This window comes from Pristiophorus japonicus, chromosome 13 (assembly GCF_044704955.1).
Source record: "Pristiophorus japonicus isolate sPriJap1 chromosome 13, sPriJap1.hap1, whole genome shotgun sequence".
NCBI classification, from domain to species: Eukaryota; Metazoa; Chordata; class Chondrichthyes; family Pristiophoridae; genus Pristiophorus; species Pristiophorus japonicus.
This window is the reverse complement of record NC_091989.1, coordinates 89843967-89857489: the sequence shown is the minus strand read 5'-3', so window position 1 is coordinate 89857489 and position 13523 is coordinate 89843967. Positions and strand designations below refer to the sequence as shown.

At 47.5% G+C, this 13523-nt stretch overlaps 1 protein-coding gene across 7 annotated transcripts in view; it reads right to left on the bottom strand.

Moving 5' to 3' along the window:
• Positions 1–13523, bottom strand: part of cnot1 (CCR4-NOT transcription complex, subunit 1) — a 229729-nt gene that overhangs the window by 191580 nt on the left and 24626 nt on the right. For all 7 annotated transcript variants that reach the window (XM_070897738.1, XM_070897741.1, XM_070897739.1 and 4 more), the window contains one exon: positions 7812–7919. In XM_070897738.1, coding sequence (XP_070753839.1) covers positions 7812–7919 — 108 coding nt within the window. The remainder of the gene's footprint in view (positions 1–7811; positions 7920–13523) is intronic.

Sequence of the window (13523 nt, the reverse complement as noted above, 5' to 3'; positions counted from 1 at the left end):
GCACAATGATCGGAAACCCCCCGCCCCAGCCCCGGCTTCATTTGATGCATGATGTAAGCTGGCTATATCTTCCCTTCGCCTTCCACAGCTCCCCACCCTCCCCCAGGCTTCTTTTCAAGCCGAGCCCCGAGCCAGTGCCCATGTGAGGGACTGATTCTGCCAGCCGACGCTCCAACCCTCGAGCCCAGTTTGGAGACGTTCAGTGGTGGAGTGGCAGTTTTTAAAAAAAATGAAAACTTAAAAGAATTCCATTAAACTTTCACCCCACGTTAAAAGAACTCACGCACAGGCATCTTCCACTTCGCTATTATGAAGTTCGGGACCTGGAACGCGAGGACCCTTATGGACAATTCCAACAGCAACAAGCCGGAACGTCGCATCACCATGGTTTCCCGGTAACTTAGATGTTTTGACATGGACATCGCCGCCGTAAGCAAGACCCGGTGGGCAGGGGAAGGCCAGCTCAAGGAACATGGTGGAGGTTACACCTTTTTCTGGAAAGGAAAACCAGAGGAAGAACTCAGTCTTCATGGAGTCGGCTTCGCCATCAAAAATGAACTGGTCGACTGCCTCAAAGACTCCCCACACCCCCCCCCCCGCGGGATTAACGAACGCCTCATGACTCTTTGCTTTACCCTGTCTCAGAACCAATGCGCCACAGTCCGCCCCAACACTCGATGCAATGGACGAGGCTAAAGAGGGTTTTTATTCCAACCTCAAGACATCCCTGTCCCCTATCCCCACGGGCGACAAATTGATCCTCCTCGGTGACTTTAATGCCAGGGTCGGCAAAGACACAGCCCTCTGGGGAGGAGTGATTGGCAGAGAGGGGGGTAGGGAAAGCCAACTCCAGCGGTACCTAACTCGTGACAAAAGGTCTAGAACACAAACTCATCAACACCCTGTTCCGCCAGAGGGACAAATACAAGGCATGTGGCAACACCCTCGCTCCAAACACTGGCACCTGCTCGACAAATCATTGTCCGAGCCAGGGATCGCAAGGATGTTCGCATCACCCGCGCCATGACAGGAGCTGACGACTGCTGGACGGACCATCGCCTAACCCGATCCATCATCAATATAAACATAGCTGCAAAGCAGAGGAGACAACAGAAACAGTGTCTCAAAAAAGTTAATGCCGGGGCACTTAAAGACCCCTATACAGCCAACGCCTCACAGCTAATCAGGCATGCCTTGATGACCCTGAGATGCGCAATGCCCACAGCACTTGGTCTGCCTGTGAAGAGATACTTGGTTATTCAACCAGAAAACACCAGGACCGGTTTGATGAAAATGATCAGGAGATCCAAGAACTTATAGATCGTAAGCGCAGAGCATTTCTGAGCCTCAAGCAACAACCCAACTCCGGAGTTGCAAAACAACATTACAGACGGCTCACGGCTAAGGTCCAACAAAAATCCCGGGACCTAAAGAACAGTTGGTGGATGGAGAAAGCACAGGAGATACAACAACTGGCCGACAGCCACGAAATGTGAGGATTCTTCATTGCAGTCAAGCCATCTACGGTCCAAACTCCCAAGGCCTCACCCAACTCCTGGCCAAAAATGGGGAAAAACTCATCAAGGACACCGAGGCAGTCTGGAAAGAGCACTTTGAAGATCTCCTCAATCGAGACTCTGCCTTTGACTCGAGTGTTCTCGACTCCATCCCGCAGCATGTGACCAGACACCACCTCAGTGAAAGCTCAACGCTGCACGAGGTAGAAAAAGCCATGAAACAGCTCAAGAATACAAGGCTACGGGTGCGGATGGAATTTCTGCGGAGGCGCTAAAGTATGACGGAGAGGCGCTGATACATGACCTCATCTCTCTTACTTGGAGGGAGGAGAGCATGCCGGGAGATGTCAGAGATGCAGCAACCGTGACCATCTTTAAAAAAGGGGACAAGTCCAACTGCAGCAATTACAGGGGAATCTCCCTGCTATCAGCCACTGGGAAAGCTGTCTCTAGAGTCCTCCTCAACTGTCTTCTCCGTGGCCAAGGAGCTCCTCCCGGAGTCACAGTGCGGATTTCGGTCCCTACAGGGCATAATGGACATGACCTTTGCAGCACGACAGCTGCAGGAAAAATGCAGGGAGCAGCCCTTATACATGTCCTTTTTCGATCTTACAAAGGCCTATGACACTGTCAACCATGAGGGCTTATGGAGCATCATCCTCAGTTTTGGATGCCCCCAAAAGTTTGTCAACATCCTTCGCCTGCTCCACGACGACATGCCAGCCGTGATCCTTACCAGCGGTTCCATTACAGATCCAATCCACGTCCAGACCGGGGTCCAACAGGACTGCGTCATCGCTCCAACCCTCTTCTCGATCTTCCTCGCTGCAATGCTCCACCTCACACTCAACAAGCTTCCCGCTGGAGTGGAACTAAACTACAGAACCAGTGGGAAGCTGTTAACCTACGCCGCCTCTAGGCCAGGTCCAAGATCACCCCAACCTCTGTCGTTGAGCTGTAGTACGCGGACGACGCCTGCGTCTGCACACATTCTGAGGCTGAACCCCAGGATATAGGTGATGTATTCACTAAAGCATATGAAAGCATGGGCCTTATGCCTAACATCCATAAGACAAAGGTCCTCCACAGCACTGCCCCCCAGTCATCAAGATTCACGGCGCGGCCTTCGATAACATGGACCACTTCCCATACCTCGGGAGCCTTTCATCAACAAAGGCAGACATTGATGCGGAGATTCAACATCGCCTCCAGTGCGCCAGTGCAGCCTTTGGCCGCCTGAGGAAAAGAGTGTTCGAAGACCAGGCCCTCAATTCTACCACCAAGCTCATGATCTACAGGGCTGTAGTAATACCCGCCCTCCTGTTTGGATCAGAGGCATAAACAATATACAGAAGACACCTCAAGTCGCTGGAGATATATCACCAACGATGTCTCGGCAAGATCCTGCAAATCCCCTGGGAGGACAGGCGCACCAACATCAGTGTCCTCGCTCAGACTAACATCCCCAGCATTGAAGCACTGACCATATTCAATCAGTTTTGCTGGGCAGGCCACATAGTTCGCATGCCAGACATGAGGCTCCCTAAGCAATTGCTCTATGCGGAGCTCCTTCACGGCAAACGAGCCAAAGGTGGGCAGCGGAAATGTTACAAGGACACCCTCAAAGCCTCCCCGATAAAGTGTGACATCACCACTGACACATGGGAGTCCCTGGCCGAAGACCGCCCTGGGTGGAGAAAGTGCATCCGGGACGGCGTTGAGCTCTTCAAATCTCAACGCCGCGATCGTGAAGAGGTCAGGCGCAGGCAGCGGAAGGAACGTGCGGCAAATCAGTCCCCACTCCCCACCAAATGTCTGTCCCACCTGTGACGTGGACTGTGGTTCTCGCATTGGACTGTTCAGCCACCAAAGGACTCATTTTTAGAGTGGAAGCAAGTCTTACTCAATTCCAAGGGACTGCCGATGATGATGATTTCCTTAGTTTTAGTTTTAAAAATTTAAGCTTGATTATGGATATTTGTGTGTTCTTGACTCCCTCCAAAACTTCGCATAAAAAACAATGGCATCTTTCTGTGCCGATTTTTTAACGTGCGCTGGTTTCTCTCAAGTGCCCAGAAGGTTTTTCAGGAGTGGTCACATACACCATACCAGGAGAAATTTAAATCGGCCAACCTTCCATAATTGTGAAAAACTAGCGCAGACATCAGGTTACCCAGACTCCCTATGACGCAAAAAAAACTAACCTTAAAAAAATCGTAATTAACTGAGTTATGCTGGCGCACAAAGATTGGGGAAACTTGGATTTTTTTAAGTTAGGCCAAAAAAACGCACAAATCAATGGGGAAAATTGAGCCCATTGTCCTGATCAAAGTCATTAGCACCCTTTGTGGCTGCATATTCCTTCCATATCCTGAGTGACCTCTAGAGCATTTAGTAAGTATGATCATTCCATTCTCCTCCCCCTCCCCCCAAATCATTCACCCCACTCCTCTTTTTGTGATTCTGTTTCCGCATGGTTCTACTCTTAACTGTCTTAGTTCCATTTCTACTTGACAACATGCCACCGGTATTAGCTCACAATAGCCTTTCCACCCACCCAGTCAGCTGATATGCTTCAAGGCGCTTTCCTTTGCCTCTTCCTATTGCGTCTATGTGCTGCCCCGCAGCAATGCAATCTGTAAGTAAGGATACTGACGACATTGCCTCTATCTTTATAACACCACCATTAATCCCACAACTGTGTTGTCTAATTGCTTGTCTAACATTAAGACATAAATGAGTCACAACTTTCTCCAGCTTAATATTGGCAAGACCAAAGAACATGCCCTGTTCACGAGAGACTCCACAGCCTAGCCCATGACCTGCTCGATCTAACTGTGCACAATCTCAGTGTCCCATTTCACTGAGCTAAGCTTCAACCCCAAATTCCTATCCATGACCAAGACCACCTACTCCCGCCCCAAACATTGCTGGTCTCTGTCTCTATTTCATCACCAAATTTTCACTCAGGCTCAACTTCTGCAGCATTCGGCTAGTTCACCTCACAAGCCTCATAAATGCCAATTTGTTCAAATTTCACTGCCTACATCCAATCCACCCCCCCCACCCCATGGCCTCATTCTGCCCTATATCTGCAAACTCCTAGACTATTCTGATGTTGGCCCAATAAACATACTCTCTCTCAAGCTCCACCACAAATGACAGAACCTTGAGCCATTAAAACCCTGCACTATGGAATTCTCTTAGCAATCCCTTTGCAGTACTTTGTTCCCCAATTTAAAAGTTTCCTTGGAACCCCTTTCCTTCTCGCTCCTGTTCAGTGCCTGTCTCTTTAACCCTCACTTCACCATGGAGCACCTTAGGATTTTTCACTACATTAAAAGCACCATGGAATTTCAAGATGTGATTGTTATATAGCATCTGCCGAAACAGTTTGATACACTTCGAGAAAAGTAAGTACAAAACCATTAGGTATAAAAGAACTATAATTCAGTGTTGCACTTTGCACATGAATTGCCGAGCATTCAGTGCAAATGTAATTATATAGTTGACTATATTCGCAGTAATTTAGGTTACAGAAGAGTTTTACCATTGCCTCACCAAGTCAGGCAAGTAACCTACTTACAGGCTTCTACCAAAACACTGAGCAATTACTAACCACTTTCCGCCATCCAACCGGAAATTGTGGGAAACCAGGGGTCCAATGAGAGTATGGAACTTTAAAGTCATTATTAGTAAATAAGTACTGGAGAAATTGATGGGAATAAAAGCCAACAAATCCCCTGGACTCGATGGCCTACACCCTAGGGTTTTAAAAGAGGTGGCTACACAGATAGTGGATGCATTGGCTTTGATCTTCCAGAATTTCCAGATTCTAGAACCATCCCTGTGGATTGGAAGGTAGCAAACGTAACCCCATTACTCAAGGAGAGAGAGAGAGAGAAAACAGGGAACTACAGGTCAGTTAGTCTGACATCAGTACGAGGGAAAATGCCAGAATCTATTAAGGATGTGGTAACAGGGTACTTAGAAAATCATATGATTAGGCAGAGTCAACAGTTTTATGAAAGGGAAATCTTATGACAAATTGTGTGTTTTTTTGAGGCTGAAACAAGCAGGGTAGATAAGGGAGAAGCCAATGGATGCAGTATATTTGGATTTTAAGGCAGCATACGATAAGATGCCACGAAAGAGGTTGTTACACATTATGGCTCCTGAGATTGGGGGTAATACATTAGCATGAACAGAGGATTGGTTAAAGGACAGAAAACAGACAGTAGGAATAAACAGGTCATTTTCAGAATGGCAGGGTGTAACTCGTGGAGTACCACAAAAATCAGAGCTTGGGCCCAAGCTATTTATAATCTCTATCAATGGCTGAGATGAGGAAATCAAGTGTAATGTATCCAAGTTTGCTGACAATACAAAGCTAGGAGGGAAAGTCAGCTGTGAGGAAGATGCAAAGAAACTGCAAATGGATCTAGACTGGTTAAGCGATTGGGCAAGAAGGTGTCAATCAAGGTTCACTAGATTGATTCCTGGGATGAGGGGGCTGTCTATGAGGAGAGATCGAGTAGAATGGGCCTATATTCTCTGGAGTTTAGAAGAATGAGAGGTGATCTCATAGAAAAGTATAACATTCATAGAGAGCTTGACAGGGTAGATGCTGAGAGCCTGATTCCCCTGGCTGGAGAGCCTAGAACTAGGGATCATAGTCTCAGGATAAGGAGTTGGCCATTTAGGACCGAGAAGAAATTTCTTCACTCAGAGGGTTGTGAATCTTTGGAATTCTCTACCCAATAGTTGTGGATGCTCAGTGGATGAGTATATTCAAGACTGGGATCGATAGCCAGGTTCCATTCTCATCTATCCAATTGTAGCCAGAGAATCACATGCAATGGTTTCTCTTCCCGCCCTCACATTGTTACCTCTGGTGTCCCCCAAGGATCTATCCTTGCCCACCCGCCACCACCCCCCCCCTATTTCTCATCTACGTTTGCCCTTGGTGACATCATCCGGAAACACAGCATCAGTTTCCACACGTACGCTGATGACACCCACCCAGCTCTACCTCACTATCACTTCTCTCGACCTCTCCACGGTCTCTAAATTTTCAGACTGCTTCTCCGACATCCAGTTCTGGATGATGAGCAGTAATTTTCTCCAATTGAATACTGGGAAGACCGAAGCCATTGTTCAGACCCCGCCACAAACTCTATTCCCTAAACACTGACTCCATCCCTCTCCCCAACTCCTGTCTAAGGCTGAACCAGACTGTTCTCAACCTTGGTGTCATATTTGACCCTAAAACGAGCTTTCGACCACATATCTGCAGCATAACTCAGACCGCCTATTTCCACCTCCGTAACATCACCCATCTCCGCCCTTGCCTCAGCTCATCCACTGCTGACGCCCTCATCCATGCCTTTGTTACCTCTAGACTTTACTATTCCAACGTACTTCTGGCTGGCCTCCCACATTCTACAAGTGATCCAAAACTCGGCTGCCCATGTCCTAACTCGCACCACGTCCCACTCATGCATCACCCCTGTGCTCGCTGACCTACATTGGCTTCCAGTTAAGCATCACCTCAATTTCAAAATTCTCATCCTTATTTTCAAATCCCTCCATGGCCTTGCCCCTCCCTATCTCTATAATCTCCTCCAGCCTCACAACCACCACCCCCCCCCCCCCCCACCTCCAAGATGTCTGCGCTCCTCTTTTGACCTCCTGACTGTAATCGCTCAACCATTGGTGGCCGTGTCTTCTGTTGCCTAGGACCCAAGCTCTGGAACTCCCTGCCTAAACCTCTCCACCTCTCTACCTTCCTTAAAACATACCTCTTTGACCAAGCTTTTGGTCGCCTGTGCTAATTTCTACTTATGTAGCTCGGTGTCAAATATTTACCACATAATACACCCGTGAAGCACCTTGGGACATTTCACTACATTAAAGGCGCTATATAAATACAAGTTGTTGTTGATGGATTTTTGAGCACTAATGGTATCAAGGGAAATGGGGACAGGGCAGGAAAGTGGAGTTGATGTAGAAATTCAGCCAAGATCTTATTGAATGGCGGAACAGGCTCGAGGGGCCGGACGGCCTACTCCTGCTCCTATTTCTTATGTTCTTATATTAACAGCGCAGTTGGAACTCTCCATCATATGTAAACCCACATCTGACAATTCTTATGGCATAGCTTTTGAGCACCAATGTGCAAACAAGTCATTACATCTGTTCTCATATTGCAACTTGTACATCACATTCACAAGCTAAAATGTTAGCACAAAAATCTTATTTACTCAGTATAGCAAATTAATTAGATTTAAATACCTGATGGAAATCTTTGCCGCTACTTTTACCATCGCCACTGAAATCCACGTGCGAGAATAGACAGCGTAATAAATGTCTGTCTGCCTCGGGCCCGTGTCGGTTCACAATCTGCAAGTGACAAGAACACATTAATAATTTCTCTCCCAACTCAACTACTCGTTTCCAAGTTTTTTAAAAAAAGGGCAGTTTATTCATAATACAGATTTTTGAAAAGAGCGATTCTTAGCAACCTACAGTGGCTCTTGCTTCTACATTTTCTTGGTTAACCACTGCCTCAGTGTGTATATACACTGCAACTTATACTACTTTCCTGATCAGACCAGGATGAATTCTGGTCTATGCATCTCGGCAGTGGTACACCAAACGGGCTTCAAAATCCCTATACTTGGAAGAATCCCAGTCTTGATCCCTTCGTGGTGGAAGTGATACACGTGTGAATCAGATCAGCCTCAGTTTGACAACACCCCGGCCCAAGCTGAGTAAAATATAGACTCGCCAATGAAGGTAAGACACTGAAGACAAGGTATCAGAAGCTTAGCAGCACCGGTAGAACAGGTCACTTCCTCTGTGAAAGGTAACAAAGGTGAGAAAAAATTCCCCGTTAAGACAATACAAAGCTCAATAAGTCATGGAATCAGAAGCTACACATTATTGGATTCGCAGCCAATTCAGGTGAATTCAGCTTCACATTTAACGCAAGGGTGGATAACAGTTTCACAAAGACAATTGCAATCTCAACTAGGAATGTTGTTTTGGGACTAAGAAGTTTCCAATTACCATTTCTGACAACAGCGCAGTTTTACACACTGACCAAACAAATAATTTTTAAAAAAGAACACACCAACTTATGGCCTTCTACAAATGCTCTGGACAAACATATCCCATCATCAGGTTTCAAACATCATCATAGGCAGTCCCTCAAAATCAAGGAAGACTTGCTTCCACTCAAAGTGAGTTCTCAGGTGGCTGTTCAGTCTAATACGGGAATTACAGTCTCTGTCACAGGTGGGACAGACAGTAGTTGAGGGAAAGGGTGGGTGGGGAGTCTGGTTTGCTGCACGCTCCTTCCGCTGACTGTGCTTGGTTTCTATATGCTCTCGGCAACGAGACTCGAGGTGTTCAGCGCCCTCCAGGATGCTCTTCCTCCACTCTCTGCGGTTTTGAGCCAGGGATTCCCAGGTGCCGGTGGGGATATTACACAAGGAGGCTTTGAGGGTGTCCTTGAAGAGTTTCCTCTGCCCACCTGGGGCTCGCTTGCCGTGTAGGAGTTCGAGTAGAGCACTTGCTTCGGGAGTCTCGTGTCGGGCATGCGGACGATGTGGCCCACCCAACGGAGTTGGTCGAGTGTGGTCAGCGTTTCGATGCTGTGGATGTTGGCCTGAGCGAGGACACCGACACTGATGCGTCTATCCTCCCAGTGGATTTGCAGGATCTTGTGGAGGCAGTGCTGGTGGTACTTCTCCAGCGTTTTGAAGTGTCTGCTGTATATAGTCCACATCTCTGAGCCATGTAGGAGGGCAGGGATCACTACTGCCCTGTAGACCATAAGCTTGGTACCAGATTTGAGGTTCTGGTCTTCAAACACGCTCTTCCTCAGACAACCGAAGGCTGTGCTGGCACACTGGAGGCGGTGTTGGAACTAGTCATCGATGTCTGCCCTTGCTGATAGTAGGCTCCTTGAGGAATGGAAAATGGTCCACGTTGTCCCAAGGCCGTGCCATGGATTTTGATGACCCGAGGGGGGCGAATGCTGTGTGGCAGGGTCAGGTTGGTGGGGGACTTTTGTCTTACGAATGTTTAGCGTAAAGCCCGTACGCCTCGGTGAAGATGTTGACGATGGCTTGGAGTTCGGCCTCAATGTGCGCAAACGCAAGCATCATCTGTATACTGTAGTTCAATGACAGAGGATGGGACGATCTTGGATCTAGCGTGGAGGCGACGTAGGTTGAACAGGTTCCCATTGGTTCTATAGTTTAAGTTCCACTTCAGCGGGGAGCTTGTTGAAAGTGAGGTGGAGCGTTGCAGCAAGGAAGATCGAGAAGAGCGTTGGCGCAATGACGTAGCCCTGCTTGACCCCAATCCGGATATGAATTGGGTCTATGGTGGATCTGTTGGTCAGGATCACAGCTTGCATGTCATTGTGGAGTAGGTGGAGGATGGTGACAAACTTTTGGGGGCAGCCGAAACGGAGGAGAACGCTCCATAGTCCCTCACAGTTGACAGTGTCAAAGGCCTTATAAGGTCAAAGAAGGCCATGTACAAGACGTGGTGCTATTCCCTGCATTTCTCTTGTAGTTGTCGCGTGGTAAAGATCATGTCCGTTGTACCCTGTAGTGGACGGAATCCGCATTGTGACTCCGAGAGGAGCTCCTCATCCACAGGGAGAAGACGGTTGAGGAGGATTCTTGCAATGACTTTCCCAGTGGCCGACAGCAGGGAGATTCCTCTGTAGTTACCGCAGTCAGACTTGTCCCCTTTTTTGAAGATGGTCACGATTAGAGCATCTTGGAGATCTCCTGGCATGCTCTCCTCCTTCCAGATAAGAGAGATGAGATCATGCATTCGTGCTTCTCCTCCATACTTTAGTGCCTCAGCGGGATAAGCAAACGTCTCATGACTCTCCAGCTCACCTTGGTCCGGAACCAGTACGCCAGGCTTCAGCACATACGCCCCAACACTCAACGCAACAGATGAAACCAAAGAGGAGTTCTACTCCTGCCTCGAACATTCCCTGTCCTGAGTCCCTACGGACGACAAACTGATCCTCCTCAGCGACTTTTAACACCAGAATCAATAAGGACACAGAGCTCTGGGGAGTCGTGATCGGCAGAGAGGGGGTAGGAAAAACCAACTCCAGCAGTACCCTGCTCCTGACAAAATGTCTAGAACACAACCTTGTCATCAATATCTTGTTCCATCAGAAGGACAAGTACAAGGCATCATGGCAACACCCTCGCTCCAAGCATCTGCTCGACTACATCATCGTCCGAGCGAGGGACCGCAAGGACGTGCGCATCACCTACGCCATGACAGGAACCGACGACTGCTGGGAGGACCAACGTCTAATCCACTCCATCATCATCAATATAGCCCCAAAACAACTACGGCAACAAAAACAATGCCACAGAAAAATCAATGTCGGGGCACTCAATAACCCAGTTAAGAAAGCCCTATATAGCCAGTGCCTCACTGCTAACCTGGCGATCCTCGATGACTCCGATGCACACAGTGCCTGGTCTGCCCTCAGGGCCTCCATAAACAGCGCCTGCAAAGAGACGCTTGGTCACTCAACCGGGAAACACCAAGACTGGTTTGATGAGTACGACCAGGAGCTAATTAAGCCGCAATCGCAAGGCTTTTCTTGCCTAACATAAGAAATAGGAACAGGAGGTGGTCATACGGTCCCTCGAGCCCTACTCTGCCATTCAATAAGATCATGGCTGATCTGACCATGGACTTAGCCCCACTTCCCCACCTGTTCCCCATAACCCCTAATCGTTTAAGAAACTGTCTATTTCTGTCTTAAATTTATTCAATGTCCTAGCTTCCACAGCTCTCTGAGGCAGCGAATTCCACAGATTTACAACCCTCAAGAAATTTCTCATCTGTTTTAAATGGGCGTCCGCTTATTCTAAGATCATGCCCTCTAGTTCTAGTCTCCATCAGTGAAAACATCCTCTCTGCATCCACCTTGTCAAGCCCCCTCAATCTTATACGTCTCGATAAGATCATCTCTCATTCTTCTGAATTCCAATGAGTGGAGGCCCAACCTACACAACCTATCCTCATAAGTCAACTCCCTCAATTCCGGAATCAACCTAGCGAACCTTCTCTGAAATGCCTCCAAAACCAAGTATATCCTTTTGTAAATATGGAAACCAAAACTGCACGCAGTATTCCAGGTGTGGCCTCACTAATACTTTATATAGCTGTAGAAAAACTTCCCTGCTTTTATACTCCATCAGCAACCCAACTCGGAAGCAGCAAAGCAGCTCTATAGGCGGCTGAAGGCCAAGGTCCAACAAAAAACCCTCGACCTAAAGAATAGATGGTGGGTGGAGACAGCACAGGAGATCCAGCAGCTGGCCGATAACCATGACGTGCAAGGATTATTCAGCGCAGTCAAGACCACCTACGGCCCAAGCACCCAAGGCCCCACCCCACTGCTGGCCAAGAACGGAGAGGCATTCTTTAAGGACACCGAGGCAGTCAGGGTCCACTGGAAGGTGCACTTCGAAGATCTCCTTCACCGAGACTCTGCCTTCGACACGAGTGTCCTTGGCTCCATCCCGCAGCATGCTACCCGCGACCATCTCAGCAAAAGCCCAGCCCTGCACGAGGTAAAAAAGGCCATCCGTCAGCTCAAGAACAAGGCATCAGGAGCAGATGGAATCCTCGCTGAGGCACTAAAGTATGGTGGGGAAGCACTATTGGCACAAATGATGTATCATATCTATATAGTGCCTTTAACATAGTAAAACTTCCCAAGGCATTTCATAGGAGTGTTATAAAAAAAAGAGAACTTCTAATTAGTCATCTCACCACCTATTGGGGTATCATTCTGCAGTACAGTTGGGGAAATATGAAATTTCTTCACTTCATTTCAGCTCAAAGGATGAATAGAATGTTGCGTGCCAGAGCCATGAAGTGTAGTGTTTTAGCATCAAATTGAAAAACCACTTCTTTATTGATCTTTAGCCACCGGCTCCCAATACACAGGTCTGATGAAGCCACATCAATGCAAACCCACTGGGATTTTTTAAAACCTGCCCCAAAGGCCCATTTTTCAGAGTGCTCTTGGCTCCCACTAGTCTTATTGGGAGGTAATGCAGAGGCAGCAACATGTGTGTAGGGATATCTCACACACAGATTTTCCAATATATTCACAGTGGCATCACATTACATTATGACATCACTACTCCACACGCATGTCAGCTGAAACATCATGGCCAGGCCTGTGTGAGCATGGACCGTTGGGCCCACACAGTGCTGTTAGCTTACAGGGAGACTGACTGCACATTACAAAATAAATGTACAACAGTTCGGTTAGCTTGCTCTCCCAAGACCCAAGCTGTAGCGCAACACCACTCAGAAGATAGCAGCTCCAATCAAGCGGCCAGCCCATGCGGATCGTTTTAAAAATAAAGATATTTAGGTACCGGGTGGGATTTTTCCACACATACGAGATCGTCAATTAACGGCCTTATCCCGGAGTCTGCCTTTAAGTCACAATATTAAATAAAAATCAATCACTAGTTAAAACCATCAAGTTTGATGACAAAAATCATGGCTATTGCCCTCAAGAGCACACATTTTAACTCGCTGCATCACCCCCATGGTGCTTGTACTCTCTTGAAAATTAGTTATGAAATATCTAAATGTCTCTGATTTCAGGGTTTAAAAATGCCTGTTCAAGTATGTACAGAACACTTATGTTTCCCATATAGTTGTTGGGAGTGTACATGTCTCTAGTCCCTCTCTCCGAACAAATGAGAAACAGGCAGCAAGAGCTCACAAGTAACAATATTAGCAGCATGACTGCCAACGGACCACAGCGACATGCTTTACAAGCAGTTTTCCTGTTCTCGCTTGGGATGAGAGAAATTTGGAATTTCCTGAATGAAATAGATTTAAAATGTGAACTGCAAAGCTGCATCTAACGAAGGCCTCCAGCAAACTATTCTAGATGCTTAAAATTTTCCCTTCATGTGC